The sequence below is a fragment of the Nilaparvata lugens genome, chromosome X (genome assembly GCF_014356525.2).
Source record: "Nilaparvata lugens isolate BPH chromosome X, ASM1435652v1, whole genome shotgun sequence".
In the NCBI taxonomy this organism is placed as follows: Eukaryota; Metazoa; Arthropoda; class Insecta; order Hemiptera; family Delphacidae; genus Nilaparvata; species Nilaparvata lugens.
The window spans coordinates 98621750-98646948 of NC_052518.1; the positions used below are offsets into that span (position 1 = coordinate 98621750).

General features: G+C 33.4%; 1 protein-coding gene across 1 annotated transcript in view; it reads right to left on the reverse strand.

Moving 5' to 3' along the window:
* Positions 1–684: 684 nt before the first annotated feature.
* The window catches only part of LOC111052621 (ankyrin repeat and zinc finger domain-containing protein 1), a 37162-nt gene continuing 12647 nt past the window's right edge, over positions 685–25199 (reverse strand). The window contains exons 3-10 of the mRNA XM_039442791.1: positions 23826–24017; positions 20051–20235; positions 18262–18376; positions 11675–11835; positions 7502–7727; positions 4258–4446; positions 2318–2461; positions 685–2136 (exon numbers count right to left, since the gene is read on the reverse strand). Coding sequence (XP_039298725.1) covers positions 2123–2136; positions 2318–2461; positions 4258–4446; positions 7502–7727; positions 11675–11835; positions 18262–18376; positions 20051–20235; positions 23826–24017 — 1226 coding nt within the window. The 3' untranslated portion in view covers positions 685–2122. The remainder of the gene's footprint in view (positions 2137–2317; positions 2462–4257; positions 4447–7501; positions 7728–11674; positions 11836–18261; positions 18377–20050; positions 20236–23825; positions 24018–25199) is intronic.

Here is a 25199-nt window from a genome sequence, read left to right on the forward strand (position 1 = left end):
TGTTTCAGTTTTCAGTTTGGTATTTCTCTGAATTCTGACCTTTTATAAATTATCAATATAGGTGTGAATTATTCTACTTTGTACCACAAGTGTAATATACCAATAAGGGTAATATACTTAGCTACTTGTCGCATCACTTAGTGCCTTATTGGCTTTTGTGCAACCGGGCCTTAGCGTTTCAAGTTCACAATGTACCTGTATTCATGTCATATTCTCCAATTCCATTCATATAAAGGTGCGTACAGATTTACGCGCCACGAACACGAGCAATTCCACAATTGAATTAAATTTAATCCCACAATTGAAATTCTCATGTTCGCGGCGCGTAAATCTGTACGCACCTTGATGGTTCTTTTCAGGGCCGATAAAGTTCTAAAGTACTTTTTTAAAAAAAGTACAAAAGAACTATAGTACCAAAGTGAATAGTATATCGTACTATATAGATATAGTACCAAAGAGCAATTATAATTAGTCCTATTACATTCAAGTAAAAAATGAATTTTGTGAATTCGTTCTACAGTTCTTGTTTCGATGCAATAAATTATCTTGTTCTATTCAATGCTAAGAAATACTAACACTTTTAGATTATGATAACAACATGTGTGATATTAATATAATTTGCAAAGTCGAACAATTTATATTTCTACATAATAGATTCACCTAGGAGTTCAAAAAACTGTATAATATGTTGCATTTCGTTTATTCATAATAATACATACAGGCAAGCACACAAATTTATAAGATAACTATTTGAACACTTTATTTTTGAAATGCAGTAGTTATTCAAAATGTTCATCTTGATTGTCTGTACACTTTATACAACAGCTTAAAACTAGACCACAAATCCTTGATAGTAACAATTAATCATCATTTAATGAGTCCAATAGAATCTTTTAGTTTTGAATAATAAAAAGTCTATTATAATAGCTAGACGTAAATACCTTGTGATAACTGAAACCTTGTAATACAGCCAAAGGTTAAACGTTAAAATTTAGTGTATGTACTAGAAAGAGTATAGAATAAGTATTATACGCGTATAATGTAGTGGCTAAGCTAAGAGTTTAGAGTTCTCTCGCGAGTACTGACCATCTTCCATAATTATTACAAAATGTTTAATTATTATTAAGTATTTATTTCTTTTATAAATTTACTTTATCATTAATATTTCCAAGAAGTAATCCTCAGGTATTCCAATATACATTCATATCATATCATTTCTTGATACTGCCATTGTTGTTATAATGTATTATCAACATATTTTTGTACTTTCGTGTGTTACTTGCAACACTCTAAGCTTCTCTACTAGATTTTTAGGTGGTACATTATTAAGAACCACTTTCATCCTTAAGTCAAGTATTTACAAATAATAACAAAGAGGAAATAACAAAAGAAAATTGATAAGTCTGCTTCATGAAAGATCTACATTAATGTATAATGAAAGTGAGATACCAATAACAAATAATTGACTTTGAAGAGAGAAAGTTATTATAATAATGAATACGTCTTATTTTCGAGTTGATCTCAGTGGAAGTTCAATCTAATTTACTTTAATGTTTGTATTGTGAATTAATAAATGTGCCATGTAAGTAAAACTATTAAAATTTATGTTCCATGTAAGGCTCATTCTTTACTTAAAGATTTGTATTGCAGATGTATTAGCAAAAGCAGAATACATCATTCTTTTAGCATTCAAGATAATGTTGCATTTTAAAAAGTTTGTTCAATAAAACTAACTTTTCTGTAAGTAAAGTAAATTTTTCTGTACATAAATTAAAATTTATGTTCTATGTAAGATTCATTTTTTACTTGAAGATTTATATTGCACATGTATTAGCAAAAGCAGAATACCTCATTCTTTTAGCATTCAAGATAATGTTGCATTATAAAAAGTTTGTTCAATAAAACCAACTTTTAACTAAATAAAAAAACCTAATTAACTTCTTCTTTTCCTTCTTTCACATTTAAGTTAAGAAAGTCGAGTAAACTAGTTTACTAGTTAAACTAGTTTATCTTGTTGTTGTGACCACCCTGGCAAATGCTCCATTCCATTGACGTATGTGCTTTTCTGTAATTCAACAAGGAGATCGTAATCTCCATGCGTGTTTCTAATATTCTTCACCATTCAGCGACATGAACCTGTAATTCCATTGGATTAAATAATTGTACGTTCTTATTCAATTACAAATCCTAATAATATGAATATGATGTAGAGAACAACAGCCTTCGATTTTCTTTTCTCCAGACCTTTAAATAGCAATTCAAAATATGACTACCTAACTGTAATAATCCATTTCATAATAATTAAGAATAACCATACCTGATGTACAATCCTTGTTCATTTTTCTGGTTTTCTTCTTCTTCCTTATATCATTTTTCAAATTTGGAACAAACACTTCAAACTCGTTGAGAGATTCTGAAAATGACGTCCTGTGGTAATGAGAACTATACACCTCTTCATTTTCTGCAACAAAAGATGTTTTTTCACTGAATATAAAATTGTATGTTATGTATGTTATTTGAAGCAACCACGAAAAATATTAATATGATCTAAAAATTGACTTTCAATGTTTGATTTTCTATAGAAAGTCGAGTAGATGAATTAAAAATATACCATCATAATTGGGAGTTACCTAGCGGTTAATATTATATCTAATGGCTTACGTTGAGTGCAGACTTATGCGTCACGAACACACACGCCTCAAACCCCTCATCAGCTGATTATAATTATATGTATTTGTACAGATCTTAGACCAGTTATAGAATAGACACGCCCCATTGTATATTCATACTGAAAGTCGATGAAGCCAACATCTACTGCCATATCGCCCCATCGTGACGTCAGCATCGGATAAAAAACTTTTCTGTAGAGTTTGTTTACATTGTTTTTCATAGCAGATTGTGTCTATTTCAGCGGGAGTGCAGCGGGAGTTTACCATTTTCATAAATAATAATTCACTTCCATCTGAAATAGACACAATCTGAAAATTTTCTATCCGATGCTGACGTCACGATGGGGCGATATGGCAGTAGATGTTGGCTTCAGAGGCTTTAGTGAGGTCCACGTTATAATGGCAGTGGATAAAGATAGAAGAATAGCGATGCCGATTCTCTGCATTAATTAATTATATTTCTACACTGTCAAAAACATAATTGGCATCGTTGTGGACCTAGAAAAGGATAGTACCACCGGCTATGTCGAATGATAGACAAGGATAGCAAAACCAAAGTTGATCAAATAGTCATTATAACGTGGACCTCACTATTGACTTCCCAACGTGTCTATTCTATAACTGGTCTAAGGTACAGATACACTAAAATACAAAAACATAATAAACACATGATCAGCTGATGAAAAGAGAAAAACGTAGGGCACAAGTCTGTACGCAGCTTCTGACGACATTAGTGATCTCAGTACTATCTATGAAGCTGGGCTCTATTGTTTTATTTCAAATAATAAAAAAATATTATATTGTGGGCTTGATTAATCCAAAGTAAAATAAGTTTATAATTATGTTTATAATACCCGATGAAAGCTATATAAAAAGAACTACGGATTTGTACTACTGCAAAAATTTACCGAAGAACTAAATAGCAGAAGGAAATTGATTGATTGAAGCTGTGTCCAGACCCGGTGTTTCACTTGACGAATTTCTTTCTGCTATTTAATTCTTCGGTCAGTCAATATCTGCAGTAGCAGAAGTCCTTAGTTCTATTAATTTATACAGCTTTCATCAGGTATTCGTATTAAATAAGATTATAATATTCCAGCAGTTGGTCAACTGCAATTTCTAATAAATCTTCCATCATAGAACAAATTTTTACAGCACAAATGATTTTCATATCAATGGATTTTATAAATATGAGTCCTACGGAAGTTCTGAGGCGAAATGCAATATTCGACACTAATTGATATTGATTACAAATAAAATCACTCCACTTGTATGGGCTACTTTATTAAAAACATGATACCTTTTTATTAAAAATATTTCAAACAACTACTTTCGGCCTTTGGCCATTTTTAAATTTGAATGCAAGTTTTCAAGTTCAGGTGTTTAAAAAGTTTTAGAGTTTGAAATATTTTAAATAAAGGTACTTCATGTTTTTAATAATTATTACAAATATTATTCATCTATGTGAGCCTACACAATCACAACATATTGGAAATATTTCAAGAAGAACGAAATTATGTAAGTATCAATAACTACGGTACTGCTGACTCATGACTTTTAGAAGTTGGAATTCAATAAAATATCTTACCGTTATCATCCAGTTCGATTGCGAGTCTAGAGACGATTTCAGGTAAAGGCCTCTGTGGTGATAGTCTAGATTTCGATCTGTCATACGTTTTTCGCTTCCCCTTATCACAGTCACTTTCTTTATTTTTCGATTCAAATTCTTTTCTCGGAGTTGAGCACGAAAACTTATCACAGAATATTGTCTTGGATTCTGCAAAGGATGATAAAAATTCATTCTTCAGTTCACCAAAACAGTGGTAGTCGAGAGCCGCGAGAAGATTCTCTCAGTTTCATGTAATATGAAAAATCAATATCTTCAAACTACTAGTGCATAGCATAATATAAAATTTGATTCTTTTCATAAATGAATTGAATGAGAAAAAATGACTGAGAATAACTTGAGATGACAATTCATCAAGAATACTGAGTACCTATTGAAATCAATAGGATTTCTTTAAATGGATGTTGAAATCAACAACTGATCTCCCCTCAGAGACCCACTAGAAAAACTGGGAGATTTTGAGCTGTGCTTGCATCCCAAAAGCCTGGTTTTCATTAGTAGAGTTGGCTCAACTCACACTTACGCGACTCAGATCGAGAAGAGACTCGACTCTAGTCGAGAACATGTATTTCCAAATGGTGACACTCAGACCAGTCGATTCTAGTCTCCGCGACTTTCACCACTTGAAAACACATGCTCTCGACTAGAGTCGAGTCTCTTCTCGACCTGAGTCGTGTAAGTGTGAGTTGAGCCTTAGTGGTAGAACTCACTGGGCAAGTACTAACTATTTTGTGAACTCTCCCAATGAAAACGTTCATAGTAGAGTAGAGCCATGGTAGAGTACTAGTTTTTAGTAGAGTGGGATAGTACACTACCACTTGCCTTCCCCCACCACCACTTCTCACTCTACCACTACTATGCTAATGAAAACAGTCTCGAGCTAGTAGAGTCGTGCTATCAAGTTTAAGAAGTGTTATTTACTAAAAAGTATTAATTCATTAAAAAGTGTTGATATGTCAAGGTTAGTTCTGTTCACAAGACAACACACTTTACCAACTATTCTCAATTGTAGTGAAAACTCGACCAAGTAAGTAGAGTAGAGTTAGCTCGGCAGAGTTAGTATGTCAGTTACTCGACCACTAACTCTACTAGTAAAAACCAGGCTAAAGAGTTGAAAGTAATCAAATATTGTTTTCAACAGTTGTATTCTTTGAAACAATTATGCAATACAAAATAAATGAATCATTAGGCCGGTTGCAGACGAACCACTATCGCATGTGGGATGTGAGACCGACATACCACAGAACAATACGACTAACATAGAGAGTATTTCACACTACATTTGGGAAAACGCTCATTAGTGCGATTGTGGTATAGAAGCTAGGGGAAGCGAGGTGATCGAGTGCTACCACGATAGCAAGGAAAATAATCGCTACCACAGCGCGCAACGCCATGTTGAAGTATCAGTGCCACTGCCATGCCTGCCAATGCATTCCATATGCGCTGCGTTTGTGGTACCACAGAAGGAAAATAGTAGCTCCCACATCCCACATGCAATAGTGGTTCGTCTGCAACCGGCCTTATTAAGACTAAGTTCGAAATTGAAGATTATTATTAGTTGAGAATACACTGTGTTTATAAATGAATATTTTTACAATTTCTACTTGATATATCAGTTTTACAGTAATAATAATATCGAGTGACCTGGCTGGCTCAGGTCTTGTATCAGAGTTTTCAGGTCGCAACTGATCAATTTCAGGGCCTCTGACATGACTTAACGACTGCTTTTTAGGCAGCCGGGACCGACGGTTAACTCCCGAAACACGGGAGTGGGCCGAGATAAATATCTTGCCCGGGCCGGGATTTGAACCCGGGCTTCTGAATCATAAAGCCAGCATCTGATCCACTCGTCTACGGCCACTCCTAGTTTTGCAGTTATAAATTATATGTGCGAGCAATATTGTGCCATATAAAGTACGTTTTTGTTTAAGTAAACGTGGCCGACGACCGAGAATAATAATATCATCAAGTCTTATGGAAGTGTTGACAGTTTGGCAAGTTGATAATGTGTGAGCACACCCATGATAACCGAAGATAGGTATTCTTTCTCGTGGTTGCGTAAACGGAAACATACCTCAACGACAGGGCTTGAAACTTTTCATTCTATTTGTGAATACAATAGTTAGATTAAAGCTAGCAATTGTTATTCAAAGTCATTTTCAAGTGAATGCTAGGATTCAAGTCTGATCTTATCAGCTAATCTTATAATTTGCTTAAGAATTTAACGGAATATTTTAGCTAATGCCTAGAGAACTAGCACTTGATTATTCAACTTAATTTTAGCCATAAGAGCAAGCGCCCCTGGTGTCAGGCTGATGAAGCTCCTCTTCAAGAGTGAAATGCATTCCTCAATACTCCAAGAAAAGTAAGTGTTTTTTCAAATATTTACAAGTAACACAGTGTCTGAACTACAACAAAGTTGTTAATTTTTAGCATTAGCTACAACTAATGACTATTGCTAGTCAATATAGTGAGGTCCACGTTATAATGGCAGTGTTTGATTGCTATCCTTGTCTATCATTCAACAAAACGGATAGCGCTATCTCTTTCTCGATTTTCTCTGTTGCCAGATCGTCTTTTAAAAATGTAGAATTAATAATTAATTAACAAAATATTTCATCTCAATTATAAGAATTCATTATGAAATTATTGAAAAATATAATTTATTGTTTAATAAAATACATTTGATTATTTTAAACGAGAATGAACAGTTAATATTACATTAATACTGTAGGCCTATGGTATTATTATCAGAGTGATCTGATAATTATTATGCATTGAAGGAATAAAATTATTCTTATTCTTAATAAACCTGTATCAGCTACCGTCTATAGAAGGCATTGACAAGACAGAGGATCGGCAACGTTGTTCTCCAATCTTTCTCCACTGTCATTATAACGTGGACATCACTATAATCTAAAATCGATTGAAATATTTAATTTATTACATATTTATGATTACAATCAGTCAGATTTTTAGTTCTTATTGGGTATAATTTCGTTTTTAATGTATTTAGATTCAAAATTTTATGTTAGTAAGTGTTTGCACAACCTACCTTTAGGATTAGGTTGAAATCAAAATTTGGGGGGTTGAACAGTTTTGAGCTGTGCCTGTTAATCCTCAGCCAATCATTTCAATGAATTGTGAATCAACTAATGAATGAATGAAAAAGCGTGAATTGATGATTCATAAATTGATTATTTACCATAGACAGTGACAGTGGAGAGCAGTGAAAATACTCGCTCAGTTTCATGGAATGTAGCCTTTCTGGTTGAAATCGGAATCGTTCTCAAGCGAGCGTCGTGTTTGTCCAAAGCTGACTGTTTGCCACAGAAAATCACCGACCGATTTATCGGACCAACTGCTCGGATAAATATCAAATCACAGCTGGCAACTTCTTTCCCCCAACTGGTCAGCAGTTCTTGTACATCCTGAAAACACAAACAAATCAAAGCTCTTATCAAAAGTAATAATATCACCAGTTATTATTAACTAATTATTTAACAATTAATAATTAATTATTTAACAGAAAATTATTTATTTTCTTGTAACTAACACTGCTGTTAATTGGTGAATAAATTTGATTTGATTTGATTTTATGTACATCATGAAAACACAACAATATCAAAGCGGAGGGTTCATCAACAAAGTTATACTATAAAACAGAGCATAATATGTGAGTATTATTTGTAGATCTCGGACCAGTAAGTACCCGAATAGTAATCTTGATGAGTTATTGAGAAAATAATTACTGCAGGAGTAACAAAGAATCAGTTACCAATTACCATACCACGGGCGTAATTAATTAAAATTACATAGTAATTTTAGAAGTTTCATTAAATTAATGAAAATCTCCCAGATACTCATGTAGAGAATACAGCTGTCCCTCGATAATCCGACAGTGAAGGGACCGAGAGAGTGTCGGATTACCGAAAACGTCGGATTACCAAAAATGTCATATTATTAAAGATGTTTTATTCTTAATGTGTTTGAACACAATGAAATTTTAAAAAGGAAGAAACAGTAAAGGTATATAAGTGCAATATTTTCAAAGTTTTCAATTTATTGTGATTTTTTTTATACATTCTGTGATTCATTTAGAGTATAACATCAACCTTCAAAATTCAAAATTTTCAATTCATTATTGCTGGACCGAAAATCAAGTGACGAAGCAGTGTGTGATTACATATAACCTTAACTTTTGGACAACATTAGCATTTTATCAAAATTTTTGGAAATAAATAGTACAGGCTCAGCCTAGTTTTTCCTCCAATGTCATAATTGTATTATGATTATAGTGTTTTATACAATAAATGAATAAATAACAATAAAAAATACATGTAATTTATTAATACCAGGATACAAAATGACAGTACATGTAACTTTTTAAAAGAAATAAGGAAAGAAATTTGAATAAAATATACAATATGGACATACATATTTACATATTAAAGAAGTGTGTGATTTTTATTGTGATGCATGTTGCTGCCGGCAGCGCGTCGGACTATCGAGTAAGTCGGATTAAAATGTGTCGGATTATCGAGGGACAGCTGTACTTCAAGGAATTGAAAATAATTACAGTAGCCAGTTTATTCATATTTAGTTGCTCAACACACAGAACAGATCAATAAACTCACAACTGAAACACATATTCACGCACACAACACCAGGGAAAAACATGCAATAGATCTACAGTAAAACTGAAATTCATAGTCTAACTGGAATTCATAGAGGTTATAAGTATGTGAGTATTTAATTGTTCAACACCCTTCCCGCCAGTGCCCATATAGTAACCATGGAAAAATTTCAAATCAGTTCTGGGTAGCTAGATCAAAAGTAAGGCATTTCAATCATTAAAAGAATTCGAAGATGCGGAAAGGGTGACTTGCAGTTTGATTAGCATGGATCTCATAAATTTGGTTTTATTTTTGTTTTATTCTGTATAACATATGCCCGGTTGCAGAGTGGTCACATAAGGTTAAAAACAGGCAGTTAACTCATTTAAGAAGCAATAAATTCACTTTCCGTTGCCCAGATGTCAAAGTGAATATTACAGCTCCCATAAAACTAAAAACGCCCAAGACACATGATTTCGTTGCACAGTCGTCAGAAAGAGCTTATTTATGTCTCCAATAGCTAAAAACGGTCAGTTAAGTTATTGGCCAAAAGTTGTTCTGTTAAATCCAATATCTACTCCCGCCAAATGTATTTTAGAGTTTGTGATAGCTTTTTTGAAAGATGATTACGAAAAACCATTTGTATTATAAGTAAATTATTATTTCTCTCCCTATGTTTTTTCAAGTTGTTGATAACCTCCAAATCGCTAAATATGGTGAGAAATCTCGCCAAAAGCCAAGAGTCGCCATATTGTTTATCAATTTTATATGAGGTCTTTTAGGTCTGTTCACAGTGATGTCGATTGAAACTTTCCCCGATGTCAAGACATTGGTTGGATAGAAGCATGTACGGAAAAAAGTGAATAGAGCTGCAGTGTGACTTACGTGTGATGCTAATTCGTGATATAGCTAAATGGGCTTCAGCAAACGACTGTCAACGACCATCCATTTATGTCAGTGATTTTAAACTATGTCTCACATAGCTAAGTTTGATTTTATGTAATGACTCTGCAACCGGGCATAAATCTTGCTTTTTCTATTATCTATATTAAATTTATTGCATTTTATAATTATAAGCATTGTATTCTTAGACCAGTTATAGAATAGACATGCTGGGAAGTCTAGCCTCTGAAGCCAACATCTACTGCCATATCACCATATCGTGACGTCAGCATCGGATAGAAAACTTTTCTGCAAAGTTTGTTTACATTGTTTTCTATCCGATGCTGACGTCACGATATGGTGATATGGTAGTAGATGTTGGCTTCATCGACTTTCAGTATGAATAACAATGGGCCGTGTCTATTCTATAACTGGTCTAGGATTGTATTACATTAAACTCAAGCTTCATCATCATTATCATTAAGATCATTAGGCTTAAAATACTTATGTCAAGTGAAGCATCTAAATTTAAAAATTTACTTCGTGGAAATACTTGAGGACTGAAAATTTTGTGAAGTAAACAACTGCAAGACTTGACCTATTTCGGACTATGATTGTGTATCCTTAATTAAATTTGGGAGAGGAACAGCACAAGGTTACCTTATTTTTTTCTCTCCCTGTCATTTTGATGATGTACTTATTGTATGAATCAATAAAGAATAAAGTTGTCTATAGTGAGGTCCACGTTATAATGGCAGTGGAAAAAGATAGGAGATCAACGTTGCCGATCCTCTGCCTTGTATAGACGGTAGCTGATACAGGTTTATTGATGTAATATCAACTGTTCATTCTCATTTAGAATAATCAATTATATTTTATTAAGCCGGGAATTTAATTTTTCAATAATTTAATAATGAATTTCCATAATTAAGATGAAATATTTCGTTAATCCTATTATATTAAGCGAGCAGTTTCTGTATTTTTATATTTATTTATATCTGGATATTTATGTTCAACGGATCTCGAAAACTGCTCTAACGATTTTCACGAAATTTGGAACATAGTAGGTTCATGATATAAAAATTCGATTGAACTAGGTCTAATCCTTGGTAAAACTCGCTGAACGACATTAAATGAATAATTCATCCTTGGCTGAAACAGCTGTGGATAGTAAAAAAATGAGTGAGCTAGTAAGTATGTGAAAAATCAAAATATCGCATCCCCGAAATTCATAAGATGACATATAGGCAGCTGTGAAATATAAACACGATCATTTTAGAGAATTGTGTTCTGTTTATCAATAAACAAAAATAACGAGCGAAGCTCGGTGCCCCGATATTTAATTATTAATTCTACATTGTTGAAAGACGATCTGGCAACAGAGCAAAGCGAGAAAGAGATAGCACTATCCGCTTTGTTGAATGATGGACAGGATAGCAATACCATAGCCAATCAAACACTGCCATTATAACGTGGACCTCACTATGTATCGTAATGTGGCCGATTATTTGACATGCATTTTCACAGCCTGAGAGTACCCATTGTATTAAAAGTGTCGACGACGGTGAAAGTTCATGACAAGTAAAATTGGACTGAAAAATGTATGCCTCTTGGCAGTCGGTTACGAGGACGGGACCTGCAACTATCTACAGCAGATAATCGGGCCCGGCTCTACCCCTCTGCTCCGAGACACCATTTTCCTGGTTCAGTAAGTTACTGAATTATCAAATATGATATTATCAAATATATATTATTCATAGATTTTTTTATTGAAGTCAAATCCTGTAATTATTATTCTATTGTTGTTTTTTTTAAATAAATAAATAAATCAATTGATAGTTGTGGAAAGCAGGGTAATATGTTGAAGATTTGATACCAACCTGAGTTAGAGATCTCTCATTAGATTTGTGATTTGCAGATGCACCACTTGCAGCACTCTTAGAGCCAGATGACCGCTTGCCATCTTTCGCATTCTGAGCACCACCTTGTTTGGCACGAGCCGCGTAGTTATGAAACGTTTTGTGCAGAATAACATCGGAACCTATGGCATAAGCACAATAGAATAAAATAGAACTTTATTAACACAATTCAGATAATACAAAAAGAGAAAATGAAAACTCATTCACAAAAACACCTCGTTTGAAAAATGAATTCAAAATAACATAATAATTGTTCTCTTTGGACAAAGTAAAAAAAAGTTGTTTAGGCTTGGCCGAAGCCGTCAGCCGGAAACTTTTTGAAGAATTAAACGTAGGCCTACATCACATCTACATTAACCTTCCGGTAGTCGCGCTGTTGTAAAAAGTACAACAGTGTCAGGTTTTTTGCAACACAAAACTATTGAATGGGGTGGTCTCAGTGACTGGGCCATATGAATAAAGTTGAGAATTTGCTAATACTTCTAAGATATGGAGCATATGCTTCATTTTCTATGAATAAAAGTGAGCAAAACCTTTTGCTCATGCTCATCAAAAAATAGTTTGAGCATTTGCTGAAAAGTAAAAGCTTATGCTCAAAATTGTATGAATAAACTGGAGCATTTGCTCAACTTTTGAAGCAGATGCTTCAAAAAAGGTGAGTCTAGTCTGGAGCAGCTTTTCACCTTTTTCTCATAGTAAAATGGCTCAACTAATTCGTGTGAGTAAGAGGAAACTATACCAGATACGATCACAACCAATAGTTATCATTATCTAGAGCAAATGAGGTCCTGGATTTTTCAAATTTTCAACTTTTCAAATTTCGTGAGATGGCGACTAATTCACACCTAAATTCATTAGATGATTTGGGAAATATTTCAATCATTTTTCGAGATTACTGTGATTTCAATACCGTATCTTTGACATTTATCAAAACATATTATACTTGTTATTAATATAAAACCGTGAAAATTAGAATAAACACTCTTTTGCATTATCGTCAATAGGATAAATTGAAGACTCATTCCTTTTTGAAATATTTGAAAGTTCACTAACACGGTTTTCAAATTAGTTTTGTCAATATCAAGACAAGTTTTACATTTAAGAACGTGGTTTGCATATGAAAGAAATTCTGGTATTCATCGGTAGTCCTTAGTTACAATTTAAAAATTACCTAGTTGCTATTCCAAATTAGAATCCTCATTGGCATTAAATATTCTTATTCTATTCAAAGACGACAAAGGAACGAGAAATTATGAAAATACTCAGGAATGACAAGGAAATAAATAGAAAGTGAAGACAGAAGATGAGAGGTTCTTCGTCGGATGAATTTTCATCAGATTTCAAGACAGATAAAGGATTGAAATCTGGTGATAGATGACAGTAAAAACTGAAATGAATCTGAATGTTGACCGATAATGTCGAAATGAGAATCAGTAAGTGTGAAAACAAACATTAGTTTACTGCATCAAGTAGAAAATTATGCTCGATGAATGATGAATGAACGGCTGATGATTTTATGGAGAAGTAACGAAATAATCAATTCCGGATTATAAGTTTGCTATAAGAATTAGAAGATGATGCTAATTAAGACAGTTGACGATGATTGTGAGAGAAAGATGATGAAATGAACAGTATGAATGAGAAGAAGAAACAAGGCAATTAATTCCTGTTTAAAATAATTTTTCAAGATGAATGAGAAGATCACGATTATCGACACAGTTTTGATTATTGTATAAAGATGATGGGAAACTAACAACTCAATCTAACAACTCAATCAATTCCAGTTTAAGATAAGTCCACTGTATGAATTAGAACATGATACTTGTTGCATGAAGATGATAAAAGAGTAACAAAGCAATTTTTCCTGTTAATAATAAATCCACTGTATGAATTAGTAACAATGAAAAAGTAACAACGACATAATGCCTGTTTAAAATAAGTCTACTGTATGAATTGAATATGCTGCTTGTCGTATCGATAAGATAATAAGAAGTAACAAGGCAATTCCAGTTTACTTTAACTCGACTATATGAATTAGAAGGTGATGGTGATTGATGATTATATAAAGAAGATGACAAAAAGTAAGAAAGAAATTAATTCCTGTTTAAGAACTATAAAACTCTTTTTAGATTCAACCATGATATAGGCCTATATCACCATTTTTACTACAAAAGAATAAATACAAAAGATACCTATCCCATATAAAGATAGCCATCACACAATAGGAAATAGGCATTTAAGAAGATGAGAGTGTAGACGATTATAAGAAGGCTATTGAGATTATAAGATTATGCTGAAGATTATTATAGAGATGACATTTTTTCACGCTATTATTTTAAAATTCAGAACTAAACTAACTTAAAACTCAATTCATGGATAGAGAACAGAGCAGACGACTAGACACAAGTGGTGTCTAGGCCACAAAGGCGAATCAGCTGACGAAAAATCTTTAAAATACGTGAGCATTTGCTTCAGAGTTCAAGAGCATAAGGTAAGAGTATAAGGTAAAGCTTATTCATATAAAAATGAGCAAATGCTTATGCTTCTACCTAATGCTCATGAGCAAAACCTTATGTTGTTCCATGCTCATGCTCATGAGCATATGCTCTGTCTTTATTCATATGAGCCAATGAGTCACCTATGCATTCCAAAACTTTCTCCCCATCACTCCACTGATATGCAGTATCAACCGAGCAATGGTTCAGTCTTTAGTGCCATTCAGTCGCGACTGTGCATAAGAATGATAGGGGAAGAAGACTGTATACGGCGACTGTAAACGAACCAATAACACATGATTGATGGCTTTGCTTGGTGTACCTTTTTGGGCTACGAAATGGGTAATCATCCAAATGTTTATAGGCGAGAAATAATTCAATAAGATGGGAATAGTAATTATACAATTAATTAATATTTTTTGATAGTAAACAGAGTAGGCTACAAACACTTGGAAAATTGGATGTTGTAAAAATTACAACACGCGACTGCTTGTGTGATTGAGTAGGGCGCGTCTACCGGAAGGCTAAATGTTTTATCAAAAAAGCATCTTATAAGAGCAGTACTGGGTAAACCAAGACGATGCCCAAGCAAGAAACTTTTTGAAGGATTAAACGTACCCACAATTAGACAAATGTATGTAACGAGGATTGCTTTGCACTTAAATAAAAATAGAAGTAATCTAGAGATTAGGTATACTTAATCAAACACGACCAGGAGCATCAAATAATTTCAATATGAACTTGGTGCAATTGGTAATTTTCAGACACCGATTCACCTATCTTTGCAATACTTTTTCAGATAAAATTCATTAATTCAAAGATTACTAATAAAGCACTTATCAGGGAAATAAATTTATGGGTTGAGCAGATATATAATATTTTATATAAATATAAAATCAATACCTAAATTTTAATAACTAATTGATGTTTCGTTTGAGTTTTAAATGTCTTTCAATATTTTATATTATTATTGAAAATTGATTATAAACACTTGGATTTTGGTAAGCACTAAATTGTAGAAAAGTGTTATGTCATTCGTTTTATTACGCATAAAGATATATTATGTTATTCTGTTTAATTAATTTATTCTATATTTTTCTTTATTCATTTTCATTTAGAAGAGTAATTGTATTTGATTTGTTTCTGGTTATCATCTAGTGGATATAATGTTAACACAAAATTACTTCATATCTTTTCTTGATCATTGTATTATTTATTAGAATTACTATTAGTAGGCGACTTTTTATTTTCATTTATCTTGTCTTCTTTTGTTTTTTCATGTTTCAGTATTCTTTTACTTTGTACTGTTCTCTTTACGAATTCACAGCTAGCGCACAAGTCTGAATATGCTGGCTGTGTCAAAGATTTATTATAATTTGCATTTCTCTTATGTATCTTGTATTTTGGCGAAAATAAATATTCTATTCTATAAACAACAGGCATTCGCCCATAACTGCTTTCAACCATAATTTAAAATAAACATTCCAGAGGATATTTAGAGTTCATGATAGATTTAATTGGATACACTCCTCTTGAAACTAATGCACTCACATGATTAACTTAAAATAAACAAAAACTATACAGAGTTACTACAAAAGATTAATCAGATTGTTTGCCTACAATTATCAAAATCTATACAGAGTTACTACAAAAGATTTATCAGATAGTTTGCCTACAATTTTCTTGCTCTTTTTGGCCTCATACCTTTTCAACAATTGATGGAAAAATTAATGCTGATTATGAGCTTGAAAAGCATCAAATTCTCTTCAATTTTATATATAATTTCAATATATTACGCATTTCTCTAAAACTGTTCCAGCAGTTTTACTGTTGAGTGTGAAATTTTCACTAGTGCAACAATATATCAATTGACAAGCTTCCAGCTACCACGCTACACGTTATGTCACACCTCCAAATGGGCACCAATTTCTTGACAAAAACTATGTGTAGGGGATTTTAAAATCCAAGACCCAGAGCATTATAGCTATAAGGCTATGTAAATTTGGCTTGATATTAATCTATTTTTATAAAAATGAATGTCTGTGTGTTTGTTTGTTCCCTATAGATCCAAAAACTACTTGACAGAACGGCATAAAATTTTGGGAACATGTTGTGTGAATATTGGGGATGGTTTCTGACCAGAAATTTTAATAGGGGGGCTAATATTAAAAATAATTTATTTATCCATTTTACAGACCTATGTTTTCGTACTTGCCGGCCAAGCGGCTAACATAGAACGGGAAGATGATCATGATTCAAGATCATATTGTGATAATATGATTTAGCATCTAAAGTTACCAGCTGTATAATAAACACGTCACCCTGTGATAAATTGTTTACTGGTATTAAAACGGTAGTTTGGAGTTGAAGTTAGTGTAGTTGACTGGTACCAGCTGTAGATAATCGTTCCTTAGAAGACATATACAAATGATTATCACTCCCCTATCATTGAAAAACTGGAAAATGTTGGAAAAAATTATTCACCTCATGAAATAGAGTTGTTCATATTGCATTACATTAATTACTGAAGAATGACTGACTAATTTACTTTTTTCTTAATTCAGCTTAGCTTATATTAATCCTGAAAGAATATGGAATTATGTGTAATTCATCGTACATCGCATATTTCCTGGACCATCTATTAGCAATCAACAACTATTTTTAATTCAAAACTTTACTGATAGATATTACTACCAATTGATTGAGAAGAATATGTTTTCGGAATAATAAATGCTGCATGACTAAGCACATAGGCAGTCCGTATTGAGATGTAAATGAAAATATTGATTGCCAGATAAATTTCATGATTCACCAAATAAAGTCAAGTGTGACATGAGATACATTGACTTTTTGGCGGTAAGTTCGCCGGGTAAGCTAGTATATGTATAAATGTGATATGGTTTATAGTTTTTATTATATGACTGGCCTATATGTCAAGTTGTGACATCTTGCTGGGGCTTATACATTCTATTCTATTCACCCACTGTTCGCACATCACAGGAAGTGTGACTATCCAACGGCACTGTCAAGTTGGTAGGCAAGTATCACACAGGAGTTTAGCCTGCGTTGCAGTGGAACCACCCACAAATCGACCAGTCATCCCGGACGTGGCATTGATCAATTGACAAAGAAACTTTGTATGATAAACAAACTGATTAAACTATTTCAAAGTAACCATACAGTTGTGTTGTGAGTGATGTTGTGGTACTTTTCCATAATGAAAACACAAATTTAAATTGTCAACCACTTTTAAAAAGTTGACAATTCAAATTTGTTTTTTCATTATGGAAAGTATCACAACGTCACTCACAACACAACTGTAAGGTTAATTTGATACTGTTGTTGTAATGTCTTACTTCTAAGTGAGGAATTTATTTTTCCTTGTTGACAGTCTGTATGTTATTTTTGAAGCTAGTGTTTATTATTTTTTGCTTTTTTCTTCATAATGTCATCTATACTTGAGCAATCTAAGCCTTGTTTTATTACCATGGAATGAATAGTTTAATCAAGAATTAGTTGTTGGTTGTGACTATTTATTATTGAATTGTATGGTAAAGCTCAAATTGATTCCCATATGCATGTGTGAGAGTGTGTGTGTCTGCGTGTGTGAAAGTACATTTTGATAAAAATTAGCAGTGTTGTCAGCTCCTACTAACGGGCAAAAGACTTTGTTCTTTTTTGTTAGTAGTAATTTTATTTTGCTCTGTGAAAATCATGTTTGTTTTTTTTTCCTTTTCTCTTATTATATATTATATTTTTTAGTTTTAAATTACAGTATGTTATTATACTCAAGAGAAGGAACTTGTACTATAATATGTTGTATTTGTTTTGATGCAAAATAAAAATTTGATTTGATTTGATTTGGAATAGTTTAATCAGTTTGTTTAACCTACAAAGTTTCTTTGTCAATTGATTAACCACTTTTGAAAAGTGGTTGACAATTTAAATTTGTGTTTTCATTATTTCAAATTAGGTTTAATAATTATTAAACCTTATTATTATTAGGTTGAATTTGGTTTAATTATTAGACAATTTCAACTGTATCAAATATACCTTTGAAGATAGATGCTGCAAAATGACCTGAGCCAACTAGTATAATCATAACTTGTGAACGAGTAATTAAATTTTGGGCTGCAGTCACCAATTCCGGTTCTGAAGGAATATCATCCTGAAAAAATACAAAAACCATTTAATAAAGCTACAAAATTAATTATCCTTGAATTTTAAAAACACTTATGGAGTGAAAATGCACTTACATTGGTAGTGACGATCGTTTCGATCGTTTTGGTGTTGGTGTAAGTGCATTTTCACTCCATAAGTGTTTTTCAAAATTCAAGTTCAATTTTAATAGTGAAAAAGTATGGATATGCAACAGACAAAATTAATGTTGAAAAAATTAGATTAAATAATTGAAGTTACAACATTAATTACTATTAGAATGCAAAATAGAACATCCGGAATTAGGATTCTAGTGAGCTCTACGTTATAAAGGCATTTGGGAAAGACAGGAGAGAACAGCATTGCTGAAAGAGAGTAATCACATGTTTCCGGAAAATTCTCAGGGTATGATCACATTGGATCATAAGTGCGAGTACACGTGAAATCATGCATGACCAAACGCGCAGATGAGAAACGAAATTTTGAAAAACCCATATGAACACTCACACTTCACGCGTGCACTTGCTGGTGGCGTTGAGTGTGAGCAGCTACAGGCAAATCACAACGTGTTTCTATGGCTCTTTCCAGATTTTGTTTCTCATCTGCGCGCTTGGTTATGCATGATCTCACGTGTACGTGCACATATGATCCAATGTGATCATACCCTAAGAATTTTCCGGAAACATGTGATCATATCCTTGAGAAAATACTAGGTCTAACAGCTATAATGAGGTCCACATTATAATAGCAGTGGAGAAAGATAGGAGAAAAACGTTGCCGAATCTCTGTCTTGTCAATGCATTCTATAGACGGTAGCTGATACAGGTTTATTGATGTAATATTAACCGTTCATTCTCGTTTAAAATAATCAATAATATTTTATTAAGCAAGAAATGATATTTTTCAATAATTTCATAATTAGGATGGAATATTTTGTTGATTATATGTGTTTCGCAACTACCAATGTAGTTAGTTGGTAGTGCATTTTAATGCATTGGTAATGCAACTACCAATGTAGTTGGTAGTGCATTTTAAGTGCATTTTTACTCCATAAGTGTTTTTTAAAATTCAAGTTTAATTTCATGCTGTTATTTGGTTATTCTACATTGTTAAAAGACAATCTGGCAACAAAGCAAAGCGAGAAAGAGATAGCGCTATTCACTTTGTTAAATGATGGAGAAGGATAGCAATACCATTGCTAATCAAACACTGCCATTATAACGTGGACCTCACTATAGGTCTAACAGCTAGGTCCACACGCATTAAACGGTTGCTAGAGCTACCGGAATATTTCTAGTTCCACCTAAACTTAGTGTTAACCAACTTTATTCAACCGAGTCTTGAAAATTACTTGGAAATCAGTATCAAAATTAATCCATTATTCCAATGCCTGCATTACTTTGTCATTAACTAACTTGGTTCTTGGGTTCTAGTAGCTATTGCCAAAATTCAGTCGAATAATCAAATGCTTCCGTAGTTCAAGTTCTCGTAAAACCCCCTTAAAACAATTCGCAAATGATAGGTCCATCAGCTGATAAGATCAAGCAACTGACTCGAATCCTAGCATTAATAATTGCTAGCTTCTATTCAATCGACCCAATAAATCAGTGAGATGGGAAAATATACATTATAATACACCCCGTAATATACATAACTATATTATGTTTGTGATAATGTGTTATACCTTTTTTCCTGAGAACCAACAGCGGTAGAAGGATAGGATATTTCCATTTTTGTTCTCGAAAATAATCCTCATACGTCTCGCAATCAAATGGGTCAATGTGGTCTCGGGATCAGCTTCGGTCACATTACTCACATCTGGATCAAAGTCAGTTCCTGAATCGGACTCTGAGATGCTGGATATGCCGCCTGAGAAAAACAACAAAAAACAACATGATTAATGACCAAGTAATGCAGGCACTGAAATAATGGAGTGATTTTAATACTGAAAGCGCTGCTTGCTTTGTTCAAATTTGTCGCCGTCTTTTTTGATTAGATGGAAATAGATTGGCAGTTGTATTTGCTAGGAACACAAATGCAACTTCCAATTTATTTCCATGTGTAGACTGGCTGGCCGCTATGGCGTTGCATAAAATGAGACCAGAAATGAATCCAGAGATTGTCAGTTTGGTGTAAGGGTAAGCATTCCTGACCAGCAATTAGAAGGTACTGGGTTCGATTCCCGGGCTGACAAATAATTTTTGTATAGTAGCGCTCATCGAGTTTCCATCTAGCTGTTTACCCTGTTGTCAATATTTGTAGTAGCAGAAGTATTCAGGGTGATTTACAGCATTTGATTGGGATTTTCGTTTAATAATTATTATTTGATTAGGACTGTGTCATCACCGGATTGGGGAAAAAATGATACGAGGTCTTAGTATTTTATCTACCATTGCTTATTACATTATAATAGTCTCATTTGTAACATAAATTTATCTAGCACTAGAAGAGTTCTAACTGCTGGAGTTCATTGAAGAACCTGAGACTGACAACTTGAGGCTGTGCAAAGGCTAAAAGTAAACTTTCTACTCGTGATTTTTTTCGAAGTTTATCGATTTGTATATCATCAAGCTATCAAAATGAAAAAGTTTTCTCAGGAAAACATTTTTTTTCTGATTACTTTTTGAGATATGAGCGACTGAAGTTTGAATTTTTGGGACAGAACATTTCAAATTCGGTACGATATAAATCCATGAGATTTATACGATAGATTTCATGGTATTGTTGATCTAGTAAAACAAAAATTTTCTGAAAATATCCATTTTTAAGATGATTGTTCAATTTACGTTTGGCAAGCCTGACTTGCTGTGTTTGGCTACAGAAAGTGTTAAGCTATATATTTTTAAGTTATTTATGAAATAATTATGTTATGGTGTCCAGTTTTTCTTGTCTTGTTGAATTTGTAAGTTGATGGTTTGTGTTGGGTGTTTCATTCAGGACGATTAAACGTGAGTACAACGAATTATAAACGAAACAAAAGTAGCTATCTAGCCAGGATTTCGATTTCTAAGTGCAATTCAAACAATCATCAGGCCGTTATTTGTCTTGGATGACTATATCTTGGATGAGATATCTTGGTGTGCTAGTGTTAGTGAATAAATACTGTGTTTCAGTAGGTAGTGTGTCTGTGTTGGCGAGTCAAACTTTTTGAGTCGTCCAGGTGTACCAACTAATTATTGTGAACCTAACAGCAGTATTTGAAGGATTGCTCTGTATCAGCTGTTGACAAAAATTCCAAAAATTCCTTGGAGCAGCCTCTCTGTAACGACATTCATAGATGTTATTATTATTGTTTACGAAACAGATTATCAGCCGCCGGCTATATCACAGGGTTTGTAAAGGTCAATAGGAAAGAAAGAACACCTGTTGAAAGGCTTTTAAATATCCAACTCATAGCTATCGCTTATCGCACTGCATATGGACGGGCTATTTCTGATAAATATGAAAACAAACTGAACTAATTGTGTGAAATTCCAAACAAATAACGATTCTCTGTTTTCTTCCAGTCTTTCTTACCCTCCTATTTCTATCCTATCTATATCAGGAGCTTCCATAGTTCTCTCTCCAAAGCTACGATTGCTCTCGCAGCGTTTCCTAGAACTTCCTCTGTTACCTTTCCTTTTCCAGGCTACTTGTATTTGCAATCCACTCACGCCCATAATTCCACATAAATATTTGAAAAAATGATTACTCTCCAAGGTACCGATCAAAGAATCGTTCCATGATGGCTAATATAGAAATGGATACCTTAGAGAAGATGATGGAAAAATTCAAAACTGAAATTGTAAATAACACCAAACAAGTTATTAAGGAGGAAATAGCATCTCTAAATATAAGCTCTCTATTCACAGAGCAAAATACGAGAATTGATGCGCTTACCAAGGAGAATGAAAGATTGAAGCAGGAGCTACAGAAACAAGAATCTTCAATTTTGTTTCTCGGGATGCACAGATACGGGGTGTATCTCGGATAAGGCGGGATGCACACCGGAGAAACGCGTTTTGTGAAAAAAAGTTTCAGGAAACGTGAAGCGAAAGTTGCTCGCAATCGAATGATAAGAGTAAGCAGGGAACGTTTCTTTTGTATGCATGTGCGAGTGGAACAGATTGCATGAAACAAGTTTCATGAAAGAAGGCTTCACGAAATGCGTTTCTCCGGTGTGCATCCCGCCTAAGTGTATAATACCACACTCAGATATATGAATGTGTAATAGCAGGGTCCATTCCACACACAAGCGTTGGGCTTATACAGAGTGAGTCATATGTATGGGAACACTTCAATAAGTTGAAGACTGTTGTAGATATAATTCTGTAACTTTCAGGATAAGTTATTGGTCAAATACTCTACCTTTTATAGCGTACAACTGAATTTCAACCTCTCATAAGGGGGTGACTTAGGGGTTGTAACTCGAATATTTTAAATGTAAACACCCATTGTGTGGTACACTATTTTTAAGGCCTTTTAAAAAAAGAAAGATGGCGACAATAAAAATGTTCTATGATACTTGTATCCAAAATGGCGGCTGATTAAAGTTTAAGTTTTTAAAGAAATAGGGGTTGTTACTCAAATATTTTGAATGTGAACACCCATTGTGAGATACATAATTTTGAAGGCCCTTTCATATCGAGAAAGATGTCATCAATAATAATATTATAATATTCGTATGGCTTTTATTGGTGGTGAGTTCCTGACCGAAGTTCCACCTCGCCTGAATATATCATTTGAGCCGTCAATGGGCCTTACGACTGTCATACTTCAGCCGGGACCGACGGTTTAAGGTGCCCATCCGATACCACGGGAGTCACCTGTTCAAAAACTTTTTGGCTCTGAGTGGGATTGAACCCGGGATCTCTAGGTTGCTACGCAAGCACTCTATCCACTAGACCACGGATCAATCTATGTCATCAATAAAAATGATCTATGATAATTTTATCCAAAATGGCGGCTTATTGAACTTATCCTGCTGGGATATGTCGTAGGTAGTTGGATTTATCCAATAAATCAATTATTTCTTTAAAAACCAAAACTTCAGTCAGCCGCCATTTTGGATCAAGATATCATAGAACATTTTTATTGTTGCCATATTTCTTGTTTTTATAAGGCCTTAAAAATAGTGTACCACACAATGGGTGTTCACATTCAAAATATTAGAGTTACAACCCCTCATTTCTTAAAAAACTAAAATTTTAATCAGCCGCCATTTTGGATACAAATATCATAGAACATTTTTATTGTTGCCATCTTTGTTGTTTTTAAAAGGCCTTAAAAATAGTGTACCACACAATGGGTGTTTACATTTAAAATATTAATACAAAACCAGGAAACTCGACAAGTAATTGTGTCGTAGTGTTTTTCACAAGTAATTGTGGAAAGTAAGCATCTCCCAAACACCTGTAATGTTTTAAAGAGTAAAAGTAAATAAATTTTTCTATCTATCAACCGAATTTTTTATAATTTACCTGCATCAGCGATTAGAGTGAAGTCTTCCTCCGATACCGGTTTCCGTTGTTTCAGATTCATTTTCAAGTTGTATCTATGCCAATCCAGCTTATAATGTTGCCTCTGATCAGCCTGATCTTCAAATGTTACTTTGCAAAATGAGCACGACCTTTTATCTGATATTGCAGTGTCAACACATACCTTTTCAATGTCTGAAACACAGAATATAAAGTTGTATCATTTACAATACAATGTATTCTATATTTTTTGTGTAGTTGAGAAGTTGATACTGCGGTAATTATTCATATTAAAACGAAAGACTAAGAAATTGTCAAACCATAGATTTTATTAAAAGTAAACTTTTCGTTAAAGAAAACTTCTTCTACATTTAATAAAATCTGTGGTTTTGACATTTTCTTAGTCTTTCTATTTAGTATTCTATATTATAGCAACTCACAGTAATAGCAGATTATTTGATATAAAAAATGTTTACAACTTATAAGGATAGTAAGCGAAGGCTCTTTAATGACCTCTCTAGACTGTTTGGAGCAGCTTAATTATCATCACGTACTTACATAGTTGCATACTGAACAACTAAAAACATTCATAACAGTTTTGTGTGTCAAAACTTGTATTTTGACAGTGCCAAAAATTCATAATCAAATCAAAATTGTTGAAAAATTCATAATAGAAGCTCTTCTCATGTATATTTTTTGTAAGTAGTATATTATTCAATTTCTTTAACCAGTGGACAATTAATTTATTGATTCAATCTGATGTAGGCAAGCCCTACATGGATACTAGTGATGTGAGCCCGGTTGCCAAGATGACTGTTTTAGCAACGAACATTTACAAGTAAATAACTAGTAAGAGTTTTATGAGAGATGTTAAAAGATGATGTTTTATTTTATTTTTTATCTTGTTTAATATTGTAAACTTTTAATGAATGAAGTGTTGATTACAAAAGCACATTTACAAGAAATCATACACAATATTTTTTAAATAATTCGGGGGAGGACCAACAGGCACAGCCCAAAACTTTTCCTTCCCCGAATTTTTATTGATATACTTGTCCAGAAATAAGGTTATGTTTTCTCCATCTTATAAAATGTTGTCCAATTTTCAGAGCTAACACTTGGAAACAAGAAATTACAACTTTTACATTCTTCACCTTCTGTTTTTGAAATTTAAATTATCAAGATCCTTAAACTTCCATGCCTATTAGTGAGATTCAAAACCATAACCAGGCAGCATAAGGTTGTAACGCCACAGACCACCAGATCAACCTGGCTAGCAATTTTAAAGTAAGATTGTCAACTTTAGCGCTGTACAAAATTACAGGAGATGTTGATTACATTCCTTTCACCCTACTCACAATAATATTATCCATTTTT